The sequence below is a fragment of the Mesoplodon densirostris genome, chromosome 6 (assembly GCF_025265405.1).
Source record: "Mesoplodon densirostris isolate mMesDen1 chromosome 6, mMesDen1 primary haplotype, whole genome shotgun sequence".
Taxonomy (NCBI): domain Eukaryota; kingdom Metazoa; phylum Chordata; class Mammalia; order Artiodactyla; family Ziphiidae; genus Mesoplodon; species Mesoplodon densirostris.
The window spans coordinates 60,356,417-60,378,678 of NC_082666.1; the positions used below are offsets into that span (position 1 = coordinate 60,356,417).

Sequence of the window (22,262 nt, forward strand, 5' to 3'; positions counted from 1 at the left end):
TTAATTCTAAGAACTTTATGAGTTAATTCTATTAAATTGTGTCCCAGATCCAGCAGATAAAGAAGCCATGATTCATAGAATGTTTCTCTAAAGTCCTCACTGGTAAACAGTAAGCAAGACTAACTCAATCCATAAATAAGCTTCAAGATAGTCTGTTTAAAAAAATTAACCAATGTTTTTGTCTAATAGTTTTATTGGTTAAGATTTTAAGTGATCTTCACTTATAACGTGGTATACATGTATGTACATGAGGTATATGTATCTCAAATTATGAATGATTAGAATTCTTTCTAAACATGTTACAACTTCTAAGCTCTAGTATATCTATAAAAGATATAGAAAGGAAATAATTTTGATTCTGTGAGATAGAACATTTTAAACTCCTTTTTAGTATAAATACACAAAGTATTATAATATTTCATAACCCTCCAGTTATTTTAAACACAAACAAAACTTACATTTTTTTCCACCTTTGCTTTATAAGCTTAGACAATAAATCCAATATAAAGATCAACCTATACATATATTTTTAGTCAAATAATTACTACATTCTAAAGTTTTCTGTTCATAGTCTTTCAGCCATTAATTGATATTTATTCAGAATTAAATGTGTTTAAGATGGAAAATCTAACTTTAAACATTCTTACTCTAATTAAAAAATAGTGACTATCTTGCCATAAACCATGATATATGTAATATTCTTTAAACTTTCATCTTGTGTAGGCTTAAAAACGAACTAAGAAAGGCAAACAACAAGTTGGTTTTGTTTCTTGGTGTGCAATGTTTAATAGAGTTAGCTGCCACTAGGTGGCACCAAATACAATGGATAAAAATATAAAGCACATACTTTTCATGCATTTCCTTTATGTGTTCTTCTTTTGCTAGGAGTTCACATTTCAGAGACTTCAAGTTTGATGATTGTTTAGTGAGTTCATTAGTTGCATTCTAGATTAAAAATACACATAAATTCAAGTATGTCTTTCAATCTTGTTCTAAAGCAGCAAAAATATAAATGCCATTTTCATGAATATAATAAAATTGCAAAAATTATGGTTATAATTAAAATGAAAATCTAAACATTTTAAAATGCTTCATTTTGTATGTTCTAACAGAAATAACATGGCACGCTAAAATTTTTATATAACATGCCAAAATCATAGAGGAACATACTCACATAATAATTGCAAAGAGTATATACCCAAAATACATTTACGGGAAATATGGATTTTGTAAAATGTAAAAGTGTATGTGATTAATTATTTTTATGGTTTAGTAAGATCACTTAAAACTAATTCTGGATTTACTAATAACCTGTAACAGACTAAATATAGTCACAAAGCTTTGCTGCACCTCCCATCAAGAGGTGTAATCCGTCTCCCAACCCTTTGAATCTGGCCTGGCCTGCGATTTGCTTTGACCAAAAGTTTGTGGCATATGACACTGTGCAAATATCAGATCTAGGCCCTAAATCCTTCTAGCCTGCCTCTTTGCCCTCTTGGAATGCTGCTCTGGGATCACCTTCCAACAAATATAGAGGAAAGGCCATTTGGGAGAGTACTGAGGTACCCCAGATGACAGCCAGCAGACCAATTGCCAGCCTTTGAGTGAGGCTCTCTTGGAACTTCCAGCCCAGGTAAATCCTTGGTTTAGAAGAATGCAGGCATATGAGGGGACACAGCAGACAGCAGCAAAAGAACTACCTAGTGAACTCACTGGATCATAAGAAGTAATAAATTGCCACTGTTTTAAGCTGCTACCTTTTAGGATAATGTTAGATAGTAAAAGATAACTAATAAAGAACCTTATGAATACTGAATACTTCCTTACTTGAACTTATAAACAATATTAATTATTAAAGTACTTATACATAATTATTAGTTTTTCAAAGCAGAACACCTTTGTGCTATTTGTTGTCTGCGTGGCCTAGGAGCCAGAAGTAGCAGCTAGAGTGTTAGGGACACCTAACTTTCAATTTTGATTCAAGTTCCAAGAAAACATGTACTCTGAGATATTATTTAGTGATTTGATATTTTGTTTTTTCTACCTGTAAGATAGCATTGACATACATTAATTCATTTGTTAAATTTAAAAAGTATTAAATAATATAAATAGAATAAAATATAACTTTAAAAATATTTGTAGTAGTTATTTCGCTAATTTTTCTAATAACTATAGTCAATTGTTTCTATGAGAACTATTTCCAGGTTTGACTAACTTATTCTAAAAAATATAAATCTGAAAAGATGAAACCATTAACCACACAATGTAAATGTGAGTCAAATTCATCAGACAGACTTTAATAACTCATTGGTATGGCATATGTAAATTTTAAATTTCCATTAAATATTATATTAATTTTCTTAAAAACCCAAGGCTACCTCAACTTGGCAACTGTATTGAATGCTAAAAGTTTTGATTAAATTTTGTGTTATACAATCTAAATTTCCATCATGTTTTACATGTTTACAGTGACATATGGTGTCTTATTTCTAGCATTGCCACAGTAAGATGTTCCACACTAGTAAATTTACCAAAAAATTGAAGCTTTTGCTTTAATCATTAAACTTAAATTCTTTCTGGAATGATTGTTCATTCATTTAGAAATGACAATCCACAATTACATTAAGCAATAGTGATACTTTAATATAATGATATTATATTATAAATATTATCACTATATTAATTGTTATATTACTGTATCTAATTTATTATCACTGTATCATTATATAATGATGCCTTTAAGAACTATTATGATATAAATGGCTACTCAGCCCTACTCTGAATGGTCCCAGGCTGCTGTTTTTCTAATTTTGTATTTTTACCTTAGCATTTTTATATTTTTTTCTGTCAATCTGTTGATCATAATTTCTTGATTCTCTCAATATTCCTGTCTAAAAACAAGCATCCTGGCCCTTAATATACATACTTCTAATTTGCTGCTTTTGAGGTGTTTTCTGCTAAAAAGTTAAACAAATAAACTCATTACAGCTGTATTTAAAATAAAAGACAAAAGGCAGTAAATGAAGCCTGACAATATCTTCAACAGAATAAATTAAGTGGATTTTAAGATAGCTGTTTGATTCTTTTATGTTTTTAGACTTAAGCCTGTTATTTTAGGTGGCTGAAAAATGCTGTAATTCTGACTTCTGGATAATTGAGGGATTACAGAATTATAATAAATAAAACAATGCCAGCTTGATAAATACTTTTGCCAGACTCTCTAAACCTCACAGTTATTTTGTTTAATCCTCAAAAATCCTTTTGAAGAGGGTAGAAAGGTATTCCTGCTCTAGACCTCTGGAGAAGCTAAGTAATTTCCTCAGTCAGGTCCCACAAGAAGTTACTGGACAAAAAATGATCAAAACCCAGGTCCTCTGACCCTTTTCCATTTCCTACAACATAATACTTATCTGCAGCATGACAAAATCTGGAGTAAAACACATATTTCAAAGATGTCATAATGGTAATAATCTATCTTGGTTAGCGCTTTCCTGTTTAAGTTTATTAAACACTTAAAAAATTTTTCATAGCAAAATGAGTAAAAGCATGGATGCTGGAGCCCTATGGTTTGAGTTCTAATCTCAGCTCTATCTCTTAGTAGCTGTGTGACCTTGGACAATTAACGTACTCAGTTTGCTTAACTGTAAAATAGATATAATAACAGAATTTATCTCATAAGTTTGAAACAAGTATTTAATGAGTTCACATTTTTAAAAGACTTAGAACTAGACTGGCAATAGATTATATATAAATTAACAGTAGTTTAAAAACTATTATTCTTCATTATTAACTTACTGAAAAACTGGAAGAGAACATGGTATATACCAAAAGGTATCCTTTCAACAATCAGGAGGTCAAAAAAAATCACAAATATAAGTTGGAATACTACTCAATCCAGATTGTATAAAGAACTACAAATTAAACTAAATATAAATAACTGATGTATATATCATTCACTGGAAGGAATTTATATGTCACTAAATATTTTATTATCTATCTATATAAAGTTGGGTTCCTTGAAGAAACATGTCTAATATGGGTAAAAATGAAGACACAGAAATGCACATGAGCACTCTAATTTCTGAATGAACCATGTACATCTCAGAAGTACACCTAAGAATTTACATAGAAAAGTCTAATATTAATTGGATAAAATAAAAAAGATGGATGTAGACCTTTAAGAGATTCAAATGTAACCATTTTTGTTTTACTAGGCATAGAAAACATCAAGTAGAAAATAAGCTATTTCTTGGAAATTTATTATGTTAGCAATCTGATATCTGTTATAGGCTGAATTTTGTCCTGGCAAAATTCATATGCTTAAGTCCTAACCTCCCCTTCCAGTACTTCAAAATGTATTTGGATAGGGCTTTTAAGGAGGTAATTAAAGTAAAATGAGGTCACATGGGTGGGCCTTAATCTAACATGACTGGTGTCCTTATAAGAGGAGCAATTAGGACACAGACCTCATAGACTGAGCAGTGACCATGTGAAGACACAGCAAGAAGGCGGCCATCCACAGGCCAAGGTAAGAGGCCTTGGAAGAAATCAAACAGGTCAATACTTTGATCTTGGACTTCTAGACCCCAGAACTATGGGAAAATAAATTTCTATTATTCAAGCCAGCCACTCGGTGGTATTTTTTATTTTTTTTGTGGTACGCGGGCCTCTCACTGTTGTGGTCTCTCCCGTTTGCGGAGCACAGGCTCCAGACGCGCAGGCTCAGCGGCCATGGCTCACGGGTCCAGCTGCTCCACGGCATGTGGGATCTTCCTGGACCAGGGCACGAACCCGTGTCCCCTGCATCGGCAGGCAGACTCTCAACCACTGCGCCACCAGGGAAGCGCTCGGTGGTGTTTTGTTATGGCAGCCCTAGCAACCTAATACAATGTCAAAACAGAAATTTGCAGTATCAAGAGTATTATTTACTTAAAAGTACCTAGTCATCCAGAATATTTCCATATTAAAGCATGAAATAAGACAAAAGTAAAGATTTACCCTTTTTGTCCCTATGCAGCCTGGTCAGTGTTCCAGGACTCCAGGTTAGATATGGACAATGTCACTTCAAACTTACATCAAGCATGATGTAAATTGCTTTAGGCATTCTCATTAGTCTTACCTTTGTAACTCACATATTCCTTCAAAGTGAGAGAGATTTATATATGGGTAAAAACTTATGCCATGGTAAACCATGATGCAAGAAGCTTACAGATATCAGATATGGGCCTATTATTACCAAAAATTGTTAGAGTATTAGTAGTAACTAAAACGAAATAAATAAAATAAAAATCAACTTAAAACTATTAACAATTTAAAAAATTTAGAAGTCAGATCAGACATTACTGGATTTAACATTCTATTTTATCTTGGTGAAAACAAAAGTTGTATTAGGCACATGAAGACTTAAATATAAGAAGAATCACCGAACTGTGAATAAAAGTATCTGTAGTAGATAAGATCAAAGAAGACGGCAATGATTTTATCCTCCATATAAAACCTAAACACTGAAATGTTCAATTTATACATTTTACTCTATTTTATCAGACAGAAACATATCTTAAGAGAAGATATAAAGTTCCAAGCTTGCACGACTATTTTTTCTCATTTCTATTATGTAAGGTATTTAAACTTATAAAATGTAGTTGTTGAGGCAAGTTCTGCACATAAAAACTCTCTGAAGAAAATGGTATTTAAGGAGCATCTAAATTAATACCAACTGGTATATCTGATTATTAATAACAAAGCAAAATATTTTCAAGCAATAGTACACAAACTTACTTTAAACTTTATCCTAGTTTACCCTACTAGTTATCCTTCATTTAAAGATGTTATTATTAGAAAGAGCACACATATAATATTTTGGATTGAAAAGAACTGAGTCTAGGGCTTCCCTGGTGGCGCAGTGGTTGAGAGTCTGCCTGCCGATGCAGGGGACGCGGGTTCGTGCCCCGGTCTGGGAAGATCCCACATGCCGTGGAGCGGCTGGGCCCATGAGCCATGGCTGCTGAGCCTGTGCATCCGGAGCCTGTGCTCCGCAACAGGAGAGGCCACAGCAGTGAGAGGCCCGCGTACCACAGGAAAAAACAAAAACAAAAACAAACAAACAAAAAAAAGAACTGAGTCTATTTGACAATTCTATACCCTAATACCCTCCTTAACAGTCATGTTTATTACATTTCTAGTGTATTCTGTGCATTTTCAACCAGAATTTTCTTTCTAGTAACTCTCATTATAGCTATGGTCCCATATACACTGTCCTTTTAACTTCCAGCTAGCAATCCCCACTGAAGAAAATAATTAATATGTGAGGAATAAATGAGCTTGTTTTAAGAAGCATGAAAGTGAACTTTCCGATTAGAACTCACAAATCCCATTTTTTACAAGATAATTCTCTTTAACCTAAGGCCAGCCTTACTTTTAAGTTGTTGACAGTCTCACCTGGACTTAGACACAATTCTTTATAAGCAAAAGGAACACTGGTCTTTATTCTCACTCTCAGGTTTAACTTGATTAAACCAACTCACCTTTGCTCTGTGCTTCTTCTCCTTTCCCCTAATTCCCTCCTCCTTCCCCATCTCCAACAAAGAACCACCAAGTTAAAACAGCAGCAAAATGTGTAAAGGAAAGCAATTCTATTTATGTTGATACATTATTATGTTCAAAAAGAATTCTGTTCAGTGGCAGGCAGAGAGGAGTTGAATAGTGGAATAGAATGATAATGGCCAGTTTCCATCGTCTCCTAAGTTAGGATTTCATGGTGTCTTGCTATTTTTTCAGAGAATAGTATTATAAGTTACCAGATAAGAATCTACCAGGCTAAAATAGAAAGATGAGATTGAATGTAGTATTAATAATTTAGGGATTATTTATACCATAATTTACCTTTATTAGTAGAATTAAATTAGAATTGATAGAAACATGTCTTTAAGGATTCAGTAACTTAATAAATGTTTTCATCTTTAATAAAATTTATAATCACCTTTAGTTTACACTTCAATTGCTTCATTTCCAAATCCATGCTACTTGAAGGGCCAAGTGATGTAACTTGTATCCGTGGAACTGTTACCTGGGCAACTTCTTCAGCCAAACTTGTGATTTCAGATGAAGACTCCAATTTCTTTAGTAAATCTTCTTTTTCTTTCTGAAGCTCAGCCAAATCCAAATTTAGCTTCTTTTTAAAGAAAATAAATATAAATTTATTATAAAAGTAATTACATTTAACCTAACAATTATCAGCATCAAATTGTACAGGTAGGAAAATGCTAAAGAAAAAAGTGACACTGATTACAAAAATAGTTATAAAAACTACAAAAATTCTAACTTTCACTAGTTTTTGCTTAAGGTTGTAGGGCTTGTAAAGGTTAAAACAAAATAGACCAGCTGTACTCAATATCTTTTGGTTGGCTGGTCTTTACTCATGATGTGTTATTTCTTTGCCTTCATATAAACATGGGTGTGCCAGAGATTCACATATTTGATAACCTTGACTTCAGGGCTGCTGTACTTAACTGGTAAAAGCCAAGCTGGAGCAGGACAGGATAACAGATGTTAGTTGTTTATTCCACTGGGTAGGTCTTACTACCCTATATAGCAGCCAAAATGCTTCTCATTTAGCAACAGAAATGTTAAGTCCAATTAGCAGAAGAGGCTTATTAGAGATTTAGTTCAAATAAATAGCATACAAACACATTCACTCAGTTTTATGCACTTGATTGATAGTTGACAAGTCCTCTTTGTAATGTTGAGGTAGATTGCACTAAACTCCTTACATTTAAATTTTTAATAACATGAACATTTTACTAAATGGCATACTGGTAATGCTTTTATGAAACTGTAAAAGAAACCGCCTTAATGTTAGCCCCTTTCATTCACCCATCTGTAGTCAGCAGAATGCCACCAAGCTATAATGGCATAACAACTTAGAGATCCTTAAGAGGATAACTGCACTATTACTTTATTATTCCAAAGAAGCTTATAATAATGGTAGTTTAACATAAGGAACAATTATACAAAATGGTACTGAAGTCTCTCAGAGGGGGAAAAATTCTTTGTTAAGAATTCTAATTAAAACAGTAAAAGATGTGGCTAACATGTATAGTCATATATATATGGGACATAAGTTACTTAATTATTAACACTATGTTTAAACACAATTTCTAAAAAGTATATCAATAAATCTGTAATTACATATATATTTGTGTATACATGTGTATACTGTTAAATATGAATATTTTAGATCATGAATTCAAAACTAGGGCTTGATATATTTGAGATTAAACGTTTTGGTGAAATAACAAGTATGTTTCGGTGAAAAAAAATTTCTTTGGCTGTATTTTAACCTATGATCTAAAAGCGTGGTTTTTTATATTTTTCAGGAAATATTCATCCCTGGATTGTCCCAAAGGTAACAAATAACATCGAAAAGCAAAAGCAAACTCATAATTTCCCTAAATCTGAAAATCTTCCTGGTTATCATTCAAGGTTGAATACATCTCCCTCCCTGTTTATTAATTCTGTGTCCAATTGTCAGGTTCTATAAATTATGTAATATTTCTCATATTCATTTCCTTCTGCCACTTTCTTAATGAAGACTCATCATCCCACTAAGACCACTACAATAGCCTTTCCCCTATGGGCAACCTTTCTCTACATTCAAACCATCTTTTATACAACTTCCCAAGACAACACTGACCTGTTATTCTCTTATTCAAAACTCTTCAGGGGTTCCTCAGCCCAATAGAATAAAGCTCAGATGTTTGTGGTTATAATAAAGCTCAGTAAGATTTAACTTCAATTTGTGTTTCAGTCACACATCACCTGCAGTCCAACTTGTCTGCCCTTCCCCAAAACTTTCAGCCATTTCAACACTGATGACTCTACACATGGTGTTTCCTTCTGCTGAAATCTCTCTCATGCATAAAGAGTAGCTTAGTATTTCCTCCTTTATGAAATCTTCTCTGCAGTTGTCTCCTTTTTTCCAACCAAGTAGCTTCTCCATTCTCTTAGCTCCCATAGCATTGTGGCTGTTCCTCAACCATGGCCCTAGCAAAGGCTTGAGAGAGGACTGTGCCTTTGTTAACCTATGTATCCACCCCCACCCCCCCACCATGGTATCTAAAAACAATGCCTTTTGTATACTAAGAAACAGAAAGGTTTCAAAAATTAAAGCCTACATGTTTATCGCACAGATGGTGCTATAAACACACATATTGATTTCAGCTTTTATATATAATCTATTATTTTATTACTATATAAATTAAAATACACTTTTATTAGCAATGTACTATTATTAAGCTTTTACTTAAATAGTATGCAGCAGAACATTTATCAATCCTAAAGTTAATGTTCTGCATCTAAATTAGACTTTTTGAGATTTTCATTTGTTAAGACATAACTCATGGCTACAATTCTAGGTGGAGTCTCAGGCAACACAGAAGACTAAATTTAAACAAATTTTTTAACATCTTTATTGGAGTATAATTGCTTTACCATGGTGTGTTAGTTTCTGCTGTATAACAAAGTGAATCAGCTGTACATATATGTATAATCCCATTTCTCCTCCCTCTTGAGTCTCCCTCCCACCCCTCTAGGTGTACACAAAGCACCGAGCTGATCTCCCTGTGCTATGCGGCTGCTTCCCACTAGCTATCTATTTTACATTTGGTATATATGTATATATGTCCATGCCACTGTCTCACTTCGTCCCAGCTTACCCTTCCCCCTCCCCGTGTCCTCAAGTCCATTCTCTACATCTGCATACAGAAGACTAAATTTTAATGAGGCTCTTTTCTTCCTGGTGGCTTCTCTCGTTTGTTAAAATTGTATACTATTAGATCTATTCTTTCCACAGTGGCAAATCCTGACATTATAAATATATCCTTCATTGAGCAAAGACCAAGAAAATAAATATATCTCTTTAAAAGATATGCATATGTAGATTTTAACTTCAATTTAATGGTATAAAAATTTAGTAAACAAAGAAATATTGAAATTATGGAGACAGTAAACCAAATGACTTATAATTTATTAAAATATAAATCATGCTTTGATTAAACTATTTTAACTCTATAATCTTTAAAACATATTTCTGATGTTAATTATATATGATCTAGAAATGCTACAGAGCACCTGTCAAAATAGAAAAAATAGACAAATCATACATTCTATCAGTTTCGAATCCTTTGATTATCCCTTAGCATTTTGGACAAGTAATCATGGCTCTATTACTAACTTCTCTCAGTTTAAGCATTCTATTTCTTAATTGAGAAGTTTTATAGATGAGACAAGAATGATAAATAATAACTTTCTTTTGTTTATACTTGGTTTGGAATGTGAGACTTTTGTAGTGACCTTGTTAGAAAGTGATTGTGCTGTTGGGACTTCCCTAGTGACGCAGTGGTTAAGAAGCCACCTGCCAATGCAGGGGACACGGGTTTGAGCCCTGATCCAGGAAGATCCCACATGCTGTGGAGCAACTAAGCCCATGCACCACAACTACTGAGCCTTCACCCTAGAGTCTGTGAGCCATAACTACTGAGCCAGTGTGCCACAACTACTGAATCCCGCGCGCCTAGGGCCCCTGCTCCGCAACAAGAGAAACCCACATACTGCAACGAAGAGTAGCCCCCACTCACCACAGCTAGAGAAAGCCCGTGTGTAGCAACGAAAATCCAGCACAGCCAAAAATAAATAAATTTATTTAAAAAACAGTGATTGCATTGTAAAATCTATCAATAAATTAAAATTACTCTTAAAATTATTTTTCTTTTTTATCAGAAGCATGATTCCTATTTCTATATTATTACCTTTCCATGTCCAATCAAAGATTTAAAAATATTTAAGTCATATTACATTAAAATCATAAATAATATTAAAACACATAGAAGAGTCATAATTTCTGGATTCTAATTTGGGGTCTACTGCTTACCAGCTGAGTGACACTCAGCAAGCACTTGGCTTTGCTTCTCTTTTTAAAAACAGAGATGATGCTTGCCTACTTAGCAAAGGTAATCTTGAGGGCAGAATTTTTTTTTATATCTGTGATAGCACTTGGTAAACTTTAAATTTACAGTATTATTGTTAGCATTATTAGCTTGTGTAAAACGCTACCATACAGAGTCTAAGAAGTGTCCTAAAGGCTGAGGACCTGAATTAATAAAAAGGTTTGCTATATACATACACACACATGCACACACATACAAATACCAAATAATTCTGTAATTTCTCTCATGACAGAAACTTTACTTTGTCTTAAGTGACAGTTATTTGTTTGATCTTAACTTAGGATTCCCTAATAGGATACAAGTGCAGTTCCTCTACAATCTTTTAAAAGTCTATTTCAACTTAAAAGTTGACGTCAATGACAATAATACTGAGATTTGTATTGATTTATGTGTAGTCAATTATCCTAACCAAAGGTTATAAAATAGAAGTTAACATTATAAAAGTTTAAAATGAGATACTAGTTATTAATTATTTATTTAAATATAACATTGAAGAAGCATAAGTCTCTAAAGAGGAAAGAACCCTCTAAGCAACTGTAAGAAGAAACATGGAAAAATTAGAGAATTCATTATTCAGTAATGAGCACTGTGGTAGGCAGAATTCTTAGATGACCCCAATGGCCTATGCCCTTGTATGTGTGTTGGAACTGTGAATATGATGCTATCACTCCCATGATTACACTACTTGCATTATGTTATATGCAAAGGGATTCTGTAGATGTAAATTATGGTCCCTAGTCACATTACTTTGAGTTAATCAAAAGTGAGATTACCCTGGCTGGTGAATAATCAGGTGAGCCCTTTAAAAAAAAGCCAGGGGCTCTCCCTGAGGTAAGATTCTCCTGCTGGCCTTAAAGAAGTAAGTTGCCATGTTATGAGAGGACTACAGAGGGGGCTATAACGTAAGGCCCTAAGGAAGACCTCAGGAGCTGAGAATGGTCCTTGAGCAAGAAAACAGGTACTTCAGTCCTACAACCACAAGGAACTACATTTTCCAAACACAGAAACTTGGAAGAAAAGCCTGAACTCCAGAAAGAAAGGCAGCTTGGCTGCTTGTGATACTCTTGAGCAAAGGATCCCACTAACCTATGCCAGAATCCTGACTATGGAAACTGTGAGGTAATGTGTATATCGCTTCTAAGCTGCTAAATTTGTGGTAATTTGTTATATAACATGGAAAACTAGTATGAATCCCAAATTTTAAAAAGCAGCCCCTTTTTTGAACCTATTCCTTTTTCCCCTTATTGCCTCCCTACCTGCCCTTAAGCAAGCGTCCTGAATCCACAGTACATAGTTTGTATAACATCCTCACTCTGGTTTTTCTTTTCCTCATCCATAATTTTGTGTTTATTTTTTCAATAGCTCTAAAAAAACTGTTCCAGTTTCTATGCTAGAAATATAAATTGCCTCTTCCAGATCTGCATTTTGTAGTTTAATTGCCAAGCAAAAAGCCTCTGGCCAGAAGTTTCCTTTTGCTGCTCTCAATAGTAATCCCATGAACAGGGTAGATAAGGCTCCCTGGTTGTACTCTCCTTTATTCTCTTACATGGGAGTTCATTCATGCCTTTTGTTTATTCTGGGCCCCAACTTGATATTTTCTGCAAGATTTTGCTAGGTAAGATCTACATTCAGGACCTGACTCAATATCTGTGATTCATTCCTTTTTACATACTATGTGGTAGGCACTGTATTAGCTCTATATTTTCGATGATAAAAAAGTTATAATCCTTGCCTTTAGGTAGTTACCAGTCTATAACCTAGAAATGTATCATGATAAACTACAGTAAGTGCTATGGAGAAACAAATCAGGGAGCTAAGGGAACTGCTGCTGCCTTCAAATCCTGTCTGGTAAATGCGAGTTACAGCCAGTTTCCTTCCGTGTACTCCTCCTGATTTGTTTTGTCAAAAGTTTCCCAGAAGCTAGGTATAACATTAAAGGCCATAGCTAGATATACAATCATCCTGCTTTCCAACTTTTACTCTAGAGAAGGCATCTATCAGAAACTGCTGAGTAAATTCAGGGCAGTCCTGATGAGATGGAGGGTCTCTTCTCCAGCAGGGAGCCTCGGTAAACATTTTAATGTTCAAGAACGAATTATCAGAAAAAATAAAACAGGGCCCATGGAAAATATTCTATAGCCCAAATGAAAAGAAGAAAAGGGTTTAGAAAAAAATCAAACTGGAAAGAATCATTTCCCTAATCGCCCCCCCAAACAATATATTTTTAGATACTCTCTGATCTTGCTGTCTCCAAAGAATAAAATATTCAACATCTGCCTATTCAATGGACATGATACTAGTTGTTTAAAGAAAATGGTTTTGAGTGTTCAACTAGTTTAGGAGCAGTAAAGGAATAGGATGCGGTATAACTCTCCATTTCTAATAAAAGGTTGATTCTGACCTAACATTTTTTTTTTTCTGGTAACTACCAGAAAGTAATGACCTTATAGCATTGAAAAACACTATTCAGTTCTCCTCATATGTTTTTCACCACTGGATTAGAAACTTAAAATAATGAACCATTTAAAAAATCTGAAAATGTTCTTAGTTGGGATAGTGGGATCTGAAAAGTAGACACATGGAAATGCTAGAAAACCCAGCTTAACATGAGGGTGGATGTCAGGGTCACAGGAGCAGGATTTCTGGGAAACCTATGGAGGAAACAGTTGGTGGCAGAAGGATTCTTTCCAGTCCATGCTGGGGCAAAGGTGAGATGTCAAATGTTAGAAAAGGTCAATAAGTAACCAGAGAAAGTGAGGGTTAGTTTCCAACTATAATGATAGTGGAGTCTCTTATTTTTCTTTCTCCTTTTGAAACCCAAAGGCCTTGACAGTCCAAGTAGGGAAAAGCAATCATTTAATGGGAATGGACTGTTTCCAATTACTTCACCAAAATCTTTAATCTTGAATTCTGCATAGAACTGAGAATAGTGAATGAAATCATTTCATATTGGATACATAAGTTCATTTATATCTCACAATCAGTTTTTTTCTGGTTCACATTTAAGTAGAGGCAGCAATTTAAAAAATCCTATATTATGATCTTAAAAAATTATAACATAAGGATTTCATTACCAGAACTAAAGCAAAAGAGACTGAAGAGAAAATTCTAGTTGAACAATATCCATGTAAATTCTATAGGCAAGACTCTCCTAGAAAGTCACCATGATCTTAATGATATTTCTCCCTCCTGTGGATAGTATTAATATTCTTTCATTGGGAAAATTTTTCTTTTACAAGGAATAAAACTGAAAGAAATAAAATTCTGCATGTCATCCATGTATGACTAAAAGCACAGTCACTTAATTAAAACATATGAGTTACAAAGAAAAGTACATAAGTTTCTAGGTCACTAGCAAAATATTTTCCATAAAAGTATTTATCTAGAAAGATAAATAGTTCAGATTAATAACTCTTTCAAGTTAGTATCAGTGTTTTAAATTTAAAACATGAATTTTCCTTCATTATGATACCTGAGATATTCAAGAAAAAGAATTAAAAATTAAAAACCACCAACCAAAAAAAAAAAAAAAAAGAAAAAAAAGAACAAAGATCTTAGGCAGAGGTGGAATTATTTATGTAACAAAATTTTCTTATGAAAAATACACTTAGTTACAACACTCATTTATAAATTATTTTCTGACAAATTCAGTTATTAAAAGCCTATACTATGTTTCACAAAATGTCAAGCAAATGAAGGTAATATAGAGGACTTTTTACCAATGCTTTTGCTAGTAGTTAGACTTCAGTAGCCTTTAGAGACCATTAAGTACCCTTTGGCTAATTGGCCAATGGTAGATTAATCCTCTCTTTATTCTAGCAGCACTATTTTAACACCCTTTACACTCTGTCAGTGTAGCATCTAAATGACAAAATAATATTGTGCATGAATAATAAGCAGAAAACTTAAATTAACATTTCATGTTTCACATGCCATACCTATGTGTCAGAAGAACTTTTCTTTTTAAGTCACTGACATTCAACTTTTTTAAACAATCTCATGTTGACATCTTACTGAGGTGAATCTTCCTAATTACTGCTAATTGCCTATCAAGAAAAAAACTCTTTTCATGAAGTGCAGTTGTCTAGTACAGATGAACCCAGCTCTAGTGTGCAGATTAAAGATAAAGCGTGACACTTAAGGTGCTACTTTGTTATAAGGTCATACTAAATATGGTTTGCAATTAACAAAGCATTTTTTATGGTACTGAAAATGCCAATCTGTCCTGATGTGCTCAAATTAGATTCTATCAAAGAAATATGGATATCTGCATATGGATATGAGATATGCTACTCTCATAACATTTACAAGGAGTAAAATTAATTCAATGCCCTTATCCTTTGTAATGTAAGCTCCAGATAATGCCCAATACTTATTTTGTAAATATGTCTGAATATTATTTCTCAAAATGAAAATCAGCACTATTATTTCAAATGTCAAATTGTTTAAAACAGCTTACTAATACTTTTAGTTTTTAAAACAGCCCCCAATACTAAATACATTTAACATGTATCTTTTTATTTGTATTCATAGCCTTGACATAATAGGCATTTATAGTAACAATTAATCTATGTGATACTAGCAATATAGTGTGTTTCAAAATAATCTGAACAACGAAACTGATGAATTTTAACTGGACTGAAGTTAAAACACATTGCTTAAACTTCTGTTTCCACAACTACAGAAAAAGAATCAGCAAAAATGTATTATATGTGAAACTTGGAAAACTAACTAATACAACTGACTTTCAAGCATTCATGGAAAAACAATCAATGTTTGGTTTATTCATAGCAAGAATTGCTCAACTGTAGGTTTGTTATTATTTCAAATCCTCTACTGTAGTTACTAAGATAAAATTCCCCTTAAAACGTACATACCACATACTAAATACAGAGACAGATATATGGAACCAAAAGTATATCCAGAGTAATTCATCACTGTCACTATTATAAGAATTTCTCAATGCTCATATGGTAATATTATAAGTTCAGTTTCAGCCCTCCAGATATTTGATTTACACATGGCATGCTTACCGATGACCATCAAGTTGCAATGCATTCCCATTCTGATTCCCTTCCCCAATAGAAATGCGAGAAGATGGCAGGGCCATCTGATGTCCTGAAGAGAAACTGAGCAATGTCTTTCTAAATCCCTCTTTTTCACTCTCTTTCTCCTGCTTTCTATTGCTTAAAATCAGCTAATTCGAAACAGAAATATCTATTCCTCACAGGTACTGTATACACATATTCTCTTTATTTTTCCTCTACCACTTTTATCAATACTTTTTTTTCGGTTATTTAAGGTGTGTGTGGGCTGGAGGAAAAGAATCCGCTCCAACTGAACCACTCAAACAATGAAGAAAAAAGAAAAAAAGAAAGAAATATGCCAAATCACCAAAAACAACAGTTGGTGTTTCAGGGCAATATTAATACTGTATCTGTATCTACATAAAGGACAGCCATAAAATTTCAAGTGAAGTTACAGACAGTGATTGAGTTATCAGGAACAGAGGCTATCAAACTCTAGAATATCCGTAGAAGTCTCATGAAGTCTGTCTCATTCTCCCCAATTAAATTTGGTTTTCCTAAGCAATAGATTTCAATACTTTGTTTTTTTCCATCCTAGTGGGCTGATAATTGCTTCTTTTTGTTGTTGTTGTTGTTGTTTTATTTTTATGGCTGTGTTGGGTCTTCATTTCTGTGCGAGGGCTTTCTCTAGTTGTGGCAAGTGGGGGCCACTCCTCATCGCGGTGCGTGGGCCTCTCACTATCGCGGCCTCTCTTGTTGCGGAGCACAGGGTCCAGACGCGCAGGCTCAGTAACTGTGGCTCACGGGGCCAGCTGCTCTGTGGCATGTGGGATCTTCCCAGACCAGGGCTCGAACCCGCGTGTCCTGCATTGGCAGGCGGACTCTCAACCACTGCGCCACCAGGGAAGCCCCGATAATTGCTTCTTAATGCACTGTATTTTATTGCACAAAAAGGTCTTAGTGGACTGGCCTGAGGAAACTAATGCCCACATATATAGTATTGTTACTAAATGGAAGCCAGAGTCCAGACAATTAAAAACTGCTCATAATACTTAATTCTCACATAGACTTCAGAAGAAAGGCATCGATATTCCTTCAAACAATTTTGACTTCTAAAAATTTATAATAGACCATGATATATTTCTAGAATTCACATTTTTATAAGGTAAAGGATTTTCAGTAAGCCTGTAAAATGCATGTAAATGAACATTAAGTTTATTTAAATTATACTGAAATCAATTCATATGAATAGTACATTATCACGCTAATCTAAATGAAATATTACCATCTTTCTGGGTAATAAACCCAAAGGCTAAAGATCATCATCTCTAGCTCTGACTTCATATATTCAAATGAGTAAAATGATATACATTTCTTAAATACATACTAAATATGAATAGTGTCTTAATACTTAGAAATTGAATTTTTTTACTGATAGGGTCCACAGTTAACCACGTCTTTCCTGATTTGTACTACACCTAAGCTCTGCAAACAACTTACTTGGATGAGAGCCAGTTGGGGTATTTTTAAAGAAACCCTACAACTCATTACAAATTTAATAGCAGCAGCACTAAGTATTCATATGATTTTGATTACACTTATAAGTACACCCTACTAAAATTCTCAAGGGAAGCAAGTTAATAATGTTTTTCTCTATTTCCTATGCAAGTTTCACAAGATTCAAGAGAGTAAAAAAAGAGGACATTTCTTTAAAAGAATAGTTTTTGCTATAATTGGATCTGATAAAATATGATTACTGATATCACTTAAAATGGGATTTTTTCATTAAAAATGAATATATGTGAAAATATATATTAAAAAGGGAAAAAAACAACTTTCATGACATAGAGTAGAAATTTCTTTTAAAGGAGAAAAAAGAGATTTACAAATCTTTTGACTTAGACTAAATTATACAAGATATTTCTCATTGGTTTCACTTGAAAAACTTTTTTTTAACACAAAAATTTATACAGGAACTTCTACCATCCTTCATTTAATTTTTCTACTTAAAATTATCTTCTGTTTATCATATTCTTTCCATTAGTAAAGCTTGGCCTAACAGAGTAGTCACTCAGTAAATTATCTCTTACTCAGTTGTGCTAAGTGAAATATTATGATTTATACAGCTCTTTAGGAAGAGGGTAGTCTGGAGTTCTTTCCATTTTTACCAATCAAGCTGGTTTCTCTATTTTTCTCCTATATCAGTGGTTCTCAAAGAGTGCATACTACCTAGACATATATTTTGGAAATTAGTGAGGGCACTTTTGAGTGCCATAATGATTAGCACTGAAATGGGTGAGAGCCAGGAACACTTGATGTACTGCAAAGTCTATATCAGTCCTGCCCAACAGAAACTGCCTTGTTTCCTGCATGACTTTCAAATTTCCTGACAATTATTCATGTAGATGAAAAATATGCATATAATGAAATGAATCTAAATCCTAACTAAAAATTACATATAAACAAAGCATTTTTTCCTGTGGTCCCAGAAATTTATAAACTACGTAAATCAAGGGAAGACTGAAAGATGAGAAAGAAAAATCACTTTCTTCTCTGGGGTCTAAGCTCTAAGGATGTTACCACATGGCTGGTACCCAAGGCCAGAGCCATATGGAGAAAGCTGGTCTGAGAGGAAGACACATGAGATAAAGAGAAACCTTTAAAGACATTAGTGTCTGGTTCTAGTTAATGCTATTCTTCACAAGTCTATTCTCTTGAGTTTATCCTTTGATTTTGTGAGTTTTTTTTCTCCTTATTTAGAGTTCAGTTTCAGTCACTTGCTATCAAGAGTCCTGCTAATAAAGCTGTCTAAAAAAATGTCCAAAAACCTCTTCTCAGTTGTCCTATTTTCTATTCCTCTATGGCATCTGACACCGTTGACCAACTCTTCTCCTTTTTCTTACTAGAAACATTCCCTCACTTGTTTCTGTTACATCATTCTCCTACCTTCTCCTTCTCTAACTCCTCTTCTGCTCATACTCCCACAAACCTTTTGTCATGCTGCAAAGATTTGTTCCACTCCCAGCATCCTTCTCTGGGATAATGGCATCAATAGGTTTCTTTTTTTATTTTTTATGAAATATTTCAAATATGTAATACATAAATAAAAATACATATATAACAAATGTCCCTTTATCAATCACTCAACAAAGACAATGTATTACTAATAGAATTGAAGGCCATGATCCTATCCCCTCTGATTGACCAGAAATAATCACTATCCTGAACATCTTTGGTGTTTATCATTCCCTGCTATTTCCTTATACTTTTAATACATATATGTCTGTATTTCCAAAAGACATATAGTGCTTTTAAGACATTCCTTCTTCACATTTTAACATCTCTGAATTTGGGTTCCATCTTCCATAACTGGATACCATATAATTCCTGCTATAACTTAAATAATATTTCTTTTTAAAAATAGCACATTTGTTGAAGGCTGGTAAACAGAAATCTCATCTTAGCATATATTGATTTTATATCTAGCAATCTTGCTGAAATCTATTAGTAATTTGTCTTGAGATTCTGTACAGACAAGCATAGTGTTTGGAATTAATGACAGTTTTGTTTCTTCGTTTCTAATAGCTTTAACTTTCATTTCTTTTTCTTATCTTAGTGTGTTGCCTGTGCCCTCCAGCACAATGTCTAAGACAAGCAGTCATGGTAGGTATAAATGTCTTCTTCCTGGTTTTAAAAAGAATGCTTCTAACTCCCACCATTAAGTATGATGATTGTTTCAAGGTTTTGGTATATACTTAACACAGTAAGAAAGTTCTCAGTTATTTCTAGCTTACTAAGAGAATTTTATCATGAACAGGTATTTAATTGTATCAAAAGATTATCTGTAATTTTTTTCATTGTGGTAAAAATCATATAACATGAGATCTACCCTAACAAATTTATGAGTTTAGTACAGTTGGATCTTGCTTTTTTTTTTTTTTTTTTTTTGGTGGCACGCGAGCCTCTCACTGTTGTGGCCTCTCCCATTGCAGAGCACAGGCTCCGGATGTGCAGGCTCAGCAGCCATGGCTCACGGGCCTAGCCGCTCCACGGCATGTGGGATCTTCCCAGACCGAGGCACGAACCTGTGTCCCCTGCATCAGCAGGCAGACTCTCAACCACTGCGCCACCAGGGAAGCCGGGATCTTGCTTTTTAAAATCCATGGAGCCACTCTTTGTCTTTTGATTGGGGAGTAAATGTAAATTCAGTTAAAGTCATAATTGATAAGAAAGGACTTACTATTGCCATTCTGTTGTTTTCTGTCTATCTTATAGCTCTTTTGTTCTTATTTTCCTCTCTTCCTATCTTCTTTCGTATTTTGTTATTTTTTGTAGTGGCATGCTTTGATTCTGTCTCATTTCTTTTTGTGTGTCTTCTATAGGTATAGTCTTTGTGGTTACCATGGGGCTTACATAAAACATCATATAGTTATAACAAACTATTTTAAGCTGATAACAACTTGACTTCAATTAAATACAACATTCTACACTTTTACTTCTCCTTCCCAAACATTTTATGTTATTGATGTTACAAATCACATCTTTTTATATTGTCTGCCCATTGACATAATTTTATAGTTATAGTTTTTTACATACATTTGTCTTTTAACCTCTATGCCAACACTAAAAGTGATTACACACTATCATTATAGTATCACAATATTCTGTATTCATCTATATAGCTTATATATTTTCCTTTACCAAGTGAGCTTCATAATTTCATATATTTTCGTGTTGCTGTTTAGCATCTTTTTGTTTCAACTTGAAGAGCTCCTTTAAGCATTTCTTGTAAGACAGATCTAGTGGTGATAAACTCCCTCAGCCTTTGTTTATCTGGGTAAGTCTTTATTTTTCCTTCATTTTATTTTATTTATTTATTTTATACAGCAAGTTCTTATTAGTTATCTATTTTATACATATTAGTGTATATATGTCAATCCCAATCTCCCAATATTTTTCCTTCATTTTTGAAGGGCTATTTTGCCAGATATAATATTGTTGGTTGGCAGATTTTTCTTTTGGCCATTATTTATTTAGATAAGCTTCCTGCCCCTTTCCCTCTCTCTTCTCCTTCTGGAACTCCCACAGTATTAGTCCACTTGATATATCCCATAAGCCCCTTAGGCTTTCTTTACTCTTTTTCATTCTTTTTTCTTTTTACTCCTCTGCCTGGATAATTTCAAATGACCTGTCTTTTATTCCACTGATTCTATTTTCTGCTTGATCAAGTCTGATGTTGAACCTTCTAGTGAATTTTCAGATCAATTATTATATTCTTCAGTTCCAAAATTTGTTTCTTTTTTACATTTTCTATCTCATTGAAATTCTCATTTTGTCCATGAATCATTTTTTGAGCTCACTGAACATCTTTATGATGGTTATTTTAAATTCTTTTTCAGATAATTAATATGCCTGTTTCTTTAGGGTAGATTTCTGGAGATTTATTTTGTTCCTCTGATTGGGCCATTTTACTGTCTCCTTGTGTTCCTTGTAACTCTGTGTTGTTATCCATGAACTTGAAGAAATATCTACCTCTTCTGGTCTTTATGGATTGGCTTTGCATAAGGAAAGAGCTTCATCAGTCAGTCCAGCTAGAGATTCCAGGAATACTCAAATCTTTTCTCCCAAACTTGTGTGTGTAGATTTCTAATTAGAGGGATTTCCTTTTTTTTTTCTTCAGGAGCTGATAAACTCTTGCTCCCTCTGCTGTCTTCTGTACTGGGGTCCTCAGAAATAGTAGCATGCCACATAGCTCTTTTTTGTTCTCAGCAGCACCCAGACATTTACCTAGAGTATGCCCAGTTCCTTCAGTGCCCCAAGCTGGGCTAAATAGATACTCATCCCTCAAGCAGCTCCTGAAAAGCCTGAATTCTGGACACACACTCCATTCTTCTCTCTGAGGGAGAGGCCACCAAGCTATATCACCTTCTGTCTGCTGTACCACGGGTTCTCTGGAACAGCAGCATGCCATACAGCATTTTTTGGTTCTCAGTGGCCCCCAGGCATCTAGAGTATGGCAGGTCGCATCAGTGCTCTGAGACAGGTGAGAAAGAAGCCCATCCTCCAGGCAGGCTTAAGGTCCAGTATACTTTTTCCCTCCCTGGGGAGAAGCTGGGAACTGGGAGTTTCCCCCAGATCACAAGGTGGTATACCAGAGGGTAGGACTCTGCCAAGACAGTGCCACAAATTTCCCAAGCAACTGCAGTGCAGCTGGTTGTGTACTTGCCAGGGG

General features: G+C 34.2%; 1 protein-coding gene across 5 annotated transcripts in view; it reads right to left on the reverse strand.

Moving 5' to 3' along the window:
• CNTLN (centlein) overlaps positions 1-22,262 on the reverse strand; it is a 361,905-nt gene that overhangs the window by 61,172 nt on the left and 278,471 nt on the right. For all 5 annotated transcript variants that reach the window (XM_060102081.1, XM_060102083.1, XM_060102084.1 and 2 more), the window contains exons 19-20: positions 6,980-7,171; positions 848-945 (exon numbers count right to left, since the gene is read on the reverse strand). In XM_060102081.1, coding sequence (XP_059958064.1) covers positions 848-945; positions 6,980-7,171 — 290 coding nt within the window. The remainder of the gene's footprint in view (positions 1-847; positions 946-6,979; positions 7,172-22,262) is intronic.